This window comes from Camelina sativa, chromosome 15 (assembly GCF_000633955.1).
Source record: "Camelina sativa cultivar DH55 chromosome 15, Cs, whole genome shotgun sequence".
Classification (NCBI taxonomy): domain Eukaryota; kingdom Viridiplantae; phylum Streptophyta; class Magnoliopsida; order Brassicales; family Brassicaceae; genus Camelina; species Camelina sativa.
The window spans coordinates 17,368,363-17,377,031 of NC_025699.1; the positions used below are offsets into that span (position 1 = coordinate 17,368,363).

The 8,669-nt window shown below is 35.2% G+C and overlaps 2 protein-coding genes and 1 long non-coding RNA gene across 3 annotated transcripts in view; 2 read left to right on the top strand and 1 right to left on the bottom strand.

Annotated features, from left to right (window-relative positions):
• Positions 3 to 597, top strand: LOC104747050. The gene is made up of 2 exons (XR_761087.2): positions 3 to 47; positions 229 to 597. It is a non-coding gene; the product is annotated as an uncharacterized LOC104747050 (long non-coding RNA).
• Positions 4,662 to 5,949, top strand: LOC104747051 (trihelix transcription factor ASIL1-like). The gene has a single exon (XM_010468620.2). The coding sequence runs from the start codon at positions 4,815 to 4,817 to the stop codon at positions 5,733 to 5,735; it is 921 nt and encodes a 306-aa protein (XP_010466922.1). The 5' UTR covers positions 4,662 to 4,814; the 3' UTR covers positions 5,736 to 5,949.
• Positions 7,087 to 8,669, bottom strand: part of LOC104748554 (chromatin modification-related protein EAF1 B-like) — a 13,129-nt gene continuing 11,546 nt past the window's right edge. Inside the window, exon 22 of the mRNA XM_019236751.1 lies at positions 7,087 to 8,654. Within this exon, the coding sequence (XP_019092296.1) occupies positions 7,263 to 8,654 (1,392 nt within the window). The 3' untranslated portion in view covers positions 7,087 to 7,262. The remainder of the gene's footprint in view (positions 8,655 to 8,669) is intronic.

Sequence of the window (8,669 nt, forward strand, 5' to 3'; positions counted from 1 at the left end):
ATTATATTGTCAGAAAAAAAACAAACAAAAAAACAGATGATTTCACAGTAAGTATTGTGTATTTCTTTCTACTTACAATCACAATTTACAAATAGAATTACATTTGATGGTCATGTAAAGAGAGAAAGAGCAGAAATTAAATTTGGTAGAGTAGGCGATTTTGGTCTACCAAACCGTAGCGTAAGCCCCAAGTAACAAACCCCTATTGACAAGACGATTCTGGAACAGATTTTGCAGAAGAAAAGTTCCAAGGAGTTATGGGACTCCAATGAAAGCAAAATTTCAAGGAAATGAACGTGGATAAAGGAACAAGAAGAGGTCAACAAGTTCAAAGAAGAGGAGAGTAGTGGACTCGGGGTACAGAGGAGGAGGGACTAGGTAGTGGTTCATTCAACAAATCTTTACTTGAATGCAATAAGTGTCGCAATCAATACGAGTGTTCAAAATTGGGAGAAAACTGCCAACTAGGCAGATTTTTTGATGAATCAGAAGAGTTTTAGAGAATTTAGGGATTGTTGAAAGGGAAGGAAAAAATACAAAAAATGTACTGTGATAACATGTCTACAATCAAGTCATCAAAGAATCCAGTTATATACACAAGACAAGCAAGCATAACGATGTAAGATTTTATTTTCTTAGGGATCTTACTAATGATGGAATTATGGAGTTGCATATTGCAGACATCATAACAAAGCCTCTGCAGTTGGAATCTTATGAGAAGCTGCGTGAAATGCTTATGTGAGGTTTCACATATACTGTTTTAGTTCAGGAGAGAATGTGCTAGGAAAAATTAGTCTTATTAGTCAATGTCTATTGAATAAATCCGGTTTAGTTTGGTATTTAGGTGGTTAACAATTTTTCTTGAAACAGTAAACCACCATGTTCAGAGGTTTCGAAATTTCTATTCGTATGTAAATAGGATTTGTGCACATTATTTTTAAGAAAACTAGGTATGGAAGCCCGCGATATCGCAAGGAACTCATTTTAGTAAAATATTTATTATAAAATTTTTTTAATTAAATTTATTTATTAAACTATTGGTATTCCTAAACTATTTAATAAAAACTTCAAAAACATACAAATTTTTGAAACAGTCTTTATATCTTTATTGAAAAAATAATCTTACCTTCACATATGATTAAATAAATAATTATCAATGTTACACACATCAAATTAAACAAATTTTTATGATTAACTGCCATGAGATAACATTGCAGTCGTGTTATTTCGTTTGCTTTTATTCGTCTTAATCTTTCGTTCGCATCTTTTCAATGTAACCTTTTATCTATATCTTTTCATCGTAATTTTTCGTAAAATATTTTTTAATTTCTGAAAAATGAATAAATGCAATCTACCGTCATGTCTTCTCTTCTTAACCTTACAGTCATATTTTTGTATATTTTATGAACCGATACAACTTATTCTCTTGTTGTCAAATATGATATGTAAATGATTATATTTTTAAATTTCTTTTTGTTTTGTTTTGTTTTAGATGATAAAATTATGAATACATTGTATAAGACACTATACATTTCTTTAATAATCATATAATAAATTAAATATTAAATATATTAATTGAGTACCATTCTTAAAATGACATAATGATTTGTTTAAATTCATTTCTACTAATTATTTTAATCTTTTTAGCATAACTCAAACATATTTCTATTCTAAAATCAATTTTTTTGTTTGTCAACCATTGGGCCACAACTGGCTGGCCCATTAGCCAAATTCCTATATTCATAGGAGCCGAGACTCGATTCCGGGTGTGATGGTGCCTTCTACAAATGGACTTACCTCCTGCCACTGCACTAAGGTCACTTCACTCTAAAATCAATTTTTATTTCATAAAAAATGAATATAGATATTACTATTCAATCAATCAGTAAGAAAATTACCAATCCTCTCAAATTTAAATATAACTAAACAGAAAATTATCACATATTTTATTTATTTGAATCAAAATTCAGTTATATATTTATATAAAAAAGAATACATCTATTTTCATAAAAGCAGTATTGTAAATGTATATTAAATACAAACAATTATCGTTTTATAGATGAAACATATTTTTATATAAAACAACCTATAGTCATTAAACATTTTGGCAATTATAATAGATTATATATACATGGTTAATCCAAAATTGAATGTACTTATTACTTATTTTTCTCTGTGTAAGTTGCTGGTTAATTATCCCGAGTTACACATAAATAAATAATATAATAAATGGTTAATTATCCCGAGTCACACATAAATAAATAATATAATAAATATTAGAGGGGAACAATAATAGTTAGAACTTATAACAATAATATTTAGGTGTATGATGTAGCATCACAATGTGCGCGTCTAAGGAAGATGGTCGGCCAAGGACGTCCGGATTCATTGCTCTCACACGCTCATCTCTTTTTTTGGCAGTCAGAATCCAATACCTTTTCAAACTTTTATAATATTTCATATTCAATATCTTTTGTTGTTAAGATTTTACTTTGAGTGTATTATGACTAGAACTAAATATACAAATTCCCTTAACTTATATGAAGTTGTAGATAAGTCTTTGTCGTCAAGATAGTTTATTGGACAATCATCTCAACCGTCAATCTTTCTGTTGATCACCAGTTTTCCATCTCCCAATAAACTGAATATTCCAAACTGTAGAAAATATAATAGAACGAACTGTGATATTTTATTTTTATTTTTACCTTGATATTTCATAATCAGATATTTTTTTTTTAAATAGAAAAATAGAAATCCATATTGCTTTCTATAATACAATTAGTTTTCTAATCAAAAAGCATGGAGTAGACAAATATATATATATATATACTTGTGACAAAAAAAAACAAACATATACGAGCCAATATGCTCTCACTTTCTGAAAAACCAACTTGAACCACATTTTTTAACAGCTAAAAACAAAAATTTTGGTTTGGATTCATACCAATAGAATGATAACCCTCGATGAATAGATGGTTGTATACCTATAGACTGAATATAATTAAATATCACAATGATTAACAAAATATATCAAACTGCAATAAATTTCTCACAGTGATGAGACGTCTGTTCTAACAAATTCTCTTTTAACTAATACAAATATAAAGAAAATTTGAATACAATGATGAGAAGTCACTTATATATAAATTTATAAATGTGAATATTTGGATAGACACAACTGTTTGTAAAAGACACAACTCTATATTCAACAGACACAACTTTTTAGAGAGACGTAACTGTAGAAAATTTTTGTCAAAAATATAAAACAAAGAAAATTTGAATACAATGATGAGAAGTCACTTATATATAAATTTATAAATGTGAATATTTGGATAGACACAACTGTTTGTAAGAGACACAACTTCACATTTAATAGACGCAACTTTTTAGAGAGATGCAACCGTTGAAATTTTCTGTCAAAAAAAAATTATATATATATTTTACGAAAAGGTACTACGAATAATCGCAACTGTTGTTGGCATTTTTTCAGATTGTTATTATTATATTTAAATACAATGATTAGAAGTTATTTATATATAGATTTCTAAAGATGCAAACATTTGAATAGACACAACTGTTTGTAAAAGACAACTCTATATTCAACAGACACAACTGTAAAAACTTTCTGTCAAAAATATAAAAGAAAAAGAAAATTTGAATACAATGATGAAAAGTCAATTACATATAAATTTATGAAGATGTGAACATTTGAATAGACAAAACTGTTTATAAGAGGCACAACTCTACATTCAATAGATGCAACTTTTTAAAGAGATGCAACTGTTGAAATTTTCTGTCACAAATATATATATATATATATATATATATATATATATATATTACGAAAAGATAATACGAAAACTCGCAACTGTTTTTGGCATGTCTTCAGATTGTTATTATTAAATTTGAATACAATAATGAGAAGTTATTTATATATAGATTTCTAAAGATGCGAACATTTGAATAGACACAACTGTTTGTAAAAGACACAACTATGTATTCAACAGATGTAACTTTTTAGAGATACGCAACTATAAAAATTTTCTGTCAAAATATAAAATAAAAAAAATTTGAATACAATGATGAGAAGTCACTTAAATATAATTTTATAAAGATGTAAACATTTGAATAGACACAATTGTTTGTTAAAGACACAACTCTACATTTAACAGACGCAACTTTTTAGAGAGATGCAACATTTGAAGTTTTCTGCCAATATATATATATGTATATATATATATATTTTATGAAAAGGTACGACGAAAACTCACAATTGTTGTTGGCATTTTATTAGATTGTTATTATTATATTTGAATACAATGATGAGAGGTTATTTATATATAGATTTTTAAAGATGTGAACATTTGAATAGACATAACTGTTTTTAAAAAACACAACTCTATATTCAACAGACGCAACTTTTTAGAGAGATGTAACTACATTTGAATAGACACAACTGTTTGTAAGAAACACAACTCTACATTTTAACAGACGCAACTTTTTAGATAGATGCAATCCTTGAAATTTTTTGTCAAAAAAAATTATATATATATATATATATATTTATTTTATGAAAAAGTATGACGAAAAATCGCACCTGTTGTTCGGCATTTTTTCAGATTGTTATTATTATATAGATTTCGATAAGAAAATAGATTCATCAGTCCATGCGTAAAAATAAAGAGAAGTGGTTATTTGGTCTTACTAAAACTTTTATTGGGCCGAGAAGACAAAACCCAAAAATCCGACCGAACCGGAGTTAAAACTCATAAAACGCCGAAGCCTCGATTAACAAATTATTACACAAAAAAACCATGGCGACGCCTTCGCCGACCTCCTCTCCTCCCTCTGATTCAAACCCTAATTCCGCCGCTACTCCGCCGCATCAACAACCCACGGATCCATCCTCTCCTCCACCGTCGCATATGACCGTCGTCGCTTTAGCCGCTACAACCTCCTCCGTCGCCAGAAAAACCCAACCTGTACTCTGGACTCACGACGAGACTCTCCTCCTAATCGAATCCTTCAAAGAGAAATGGTACGCAATTGGCCGTGGTCCTCTCAAATCAACCCACTGGGAAGAGATCGCCGTCGCCGTTTCAGCTCGTTCCGGCGTTGATCGGTCATCTACTCAGTGTAGGCATAAGATTGAGAAGTTGCGTAAAAGATTCCGATCAGAGAGACAGAGTATGGGACCTATCTCGATTTGGCCTTTCTATAATCAAATGGAGGAAATGGATTCGAACCCTGCTCCCATCTCAGCTCGTCCTCTCACTCGACTACCTCCGAATTCGAATAGTCACTACCAAGACGACGAAGAAGAAGATCAAGAAGAAGAAGAGGATAATTACGAAAAAGAGGAAGAAGATGAGAGACAGAGCAAATCGAGGAGTATTAATTACATACTGAGAAGACCTGGTACGGTTAACAGATTTGCTGGAGTTGGTGGAGGGTTGTTGTCATGGGGACAAAGAGAGAGATCAACGAAGAGGAAGAGGAACAACGATGGAGGTGATGGTGGTGAGAGGCGGAGGAAAGGAGCGAGAGCTGTGGCGGCGGAGATTAGAGCGTTTGCTGAGAGAGTTATGGTAATGGAGAAGAAGAAGATGGAGTTTGCTAAAGAGACAGTGAGGCTGCGTAAAGAGATGGAGATTAAAAGGATTAATTTGATTAAGACTTCTCAAGCTCAGCTTCTTCAGTTTCTCAACTCTTCCTTTGATTCTTCTTCTTTCTAACTAGAAGATACTATTATTAATTAAGCCAATAATAACAGAAGATGATGATGATGCTATGGCTGTTCTCCTCTTCTTTTGTAACATGTTAACGATTCTAGAAAGTGCACCATGTGTTGATGTGTACTACTAGTAGAGTGCACCATGTGTAAGCTAATGTTGATATGTAGTGGACAAAAAATTGTTATGGGAAGCAATGTGAACTTTTTTTTAACCATAAGAGATTAAAGAGACAGAACAATGATACATCATCAAATTAACCTAAACCTACAAGAGAAGTTAGAGGAAAAGGGGGGAAACAAAAAAAAAAGTGGGTGGAGTAGAGACTTTCCTGTACATAACATTATAAACTGTTTCTACTCTCTCCCAAACCAAAAGATGGGAAGAAGAAGGAGGAAGAGACTACTTCTCTATGATGCAAGTGGTAATTTACATTATGATATACCTTCTCTCTCTGTGTTCAAAAGAGGCAAAAAGACCTGCATGAATTTTTATCCTATCCACCATCTTCCCTATTAAGCTTTGCAGGGTCTACAGCTACTCAAGATTCTAGGTTCATCATCTGTTATGCCTCTCATTCCACTTTTGTATCAGGAGGCTTTGAAGATGATACTTCTTGTGATTCTTCTAATTGAGGCTGCTGCTGCTGCTGCTCAGAAGCAAGGTGTTTCTGATTTTGTACACTCAGCTTCTCTGACAACTTCGGTCTCTTTTCTTCTGAAGGTAGAGACTGTTGTTTCTGTGTCACAGCCTTTATCCCGTGACTCAGCAAGCCACCAGATACATGCTTTTGAGCTAGTCCTTGGTTCGTTGTTGTTACTGGATCATTCCCAGCTGAATCTGTATTGGAACTGTTTACTACTTTAGAAGCTGTGCTTTGCACAGAGGCAGCACTAGATGGAGATTCCAAAGCAGGCACCGCAGTAGAACCAACTGCTTTTACGTTTTTCGAATCATGACTCGCTTGAGGCATACCCTTCGTCGTACCCATACTAGTAGTTTGGGTGGTATTGGTGACAGACTGCGGAACACGTGGCATACGTTCAGCTTGGGACTTCTTTGATAACTCAGAGTTCCCTAGATGATTATGATGAATAACTCGCTGAGCTGTTGATTGCACTTGATTACGCTGCTTTTGGTGTAGCAACAAATGCTGATGGTTAGAAGGTGTAACTGACGGACTAGAGGTGGATAAGGTGTTACATGGGGTCGCAGGTGAGCTCTGGCTTTGGATGCTACTTTCTGAATGTAATTGCATCTGTTGTTGGGACGGAGACGAAGTACCAGGGAAAGCTTTCGGCAGTTGCTGTGAATGATTTGAAGACAAGGGAGGAACAAATGGTTTAGNGAGGAAGAGACTACTTCTCTATGATGCAAGTGGTAATTTACATTATGATATACCTTCTCTCTCTGTGTTCAAAAGAGGCAAAAAGACCTGCATGAATTTTTATCCTATCCACCATCTTCCCTATTAAGCTTTGCAGGGTCTACAGCTACTCAAGATTCTAGGTTCATCATCTGTTATGCCTCTCATTCCACTTTTGTATCAGGAGGCTTTGAAGATGATACTTCTTGTGATTCTTCTAATTGAGGCTGCTGCTGCTGCTGCTCAGAAGCAAGGTGTTTCTGATTTTGTACACTCAGCTTCTCTGACAACTTCGGTCTCTTTTCTTCTGAAGGTAGAGACTGTTGTTTCTGTGTCACAGCCTTTATCCCGTGACTCAGCAAGCCACCAGATACATGCTTTTGAGCTAGTCCTTGGTTCGTTGTTGTTACTGGATCATTCCCAGCTGAATCTGTATTGGAACTGTTTACTACTTTAGAAGCTGTGCTTTGCACAGAGGCAGCACTAGATGGAGATTCCAAAGCAGGCACCGCAGTAGAACCAACTGCTTTTACGTTTTTCGAATCATGACTCGCTGGAGGCATACCCTTCGTCGTACCCATACTAGTAGTTTGGGTGGTATTGGTGACAGACTGCGGAACACGTGGCATACGTTCAGCTTGGGACTTCTTTGATAACTCAGAGTTCCCTAGATGATTATGATGAATAACTCGCTGAGCTGTTGATTGCACTTGATTACGCTGCTTTTGGTGTAGCAACAAATGCTGATGGTTAGAAGGTGTAACTGACGGACTAGAGGTGGATAAGGTGTTACATGGGGTCGCAGGTGAGCTCTGGCTTTGGATGCTACTTTCTGAATGTAATTGCATCTGTTGTTGGGACGGAGACGAAGTACCAGGGAAAGCTTTCGGCAGTTGCTGTGAATGATTTGAAGACAAGGGAGGAACAAATGGTTTAGATGGCAGATGCGTGCTAGTAGTAGTCCCAGCACTAGACTGCTGATCTGGCCTAACTGCAACCGCTGGCTCTCCTTTTTCGGTAGCCTGATTTCCTGGGGCCATGGTGAGACCATTCAGGTGTGACTGATCAACAGTGATGTTCTGATGGATCATGTTGCCTCTACCCATCCCCTTCAATTGTTTACTCTGCTGTTGACCTTGTGTTGGCTGCCGCTGGTGTGGATGTTGTCTCGCAGACTGCTGCTGAAGTTGTCGCTGCCGTTGTTTTCCAGCTTGATTGTTCACTCCGGAAGCACCAGACTGAGGACTCCTACCTAGACCATGAAGCGGCAACTGAGATTTTTGAGGGTTCTGTTGTGCCAAAGCATTAATATTAGGAGAGGTCGACACTGGGGGTATCGATAATGGCTGGGGCGAAACGGGTGGTTGAGTCTGAGGACTGTTTTGTGGAGAAGAAGAAACAGAAGAGCCCTGAGGTTGTTGTACATGTGGCATCATAGTACCAGATGTTGGAAACTGTTGCTGTTGCTGTTGCTGCAAAAACCTCTGGTGTATTTGCCTTTGACGGATAGCAAATGCTTCCTGCTGTGCCCCAGTAGCTTGACTTGGGCTTTGGAGATGAGGATGATGCGA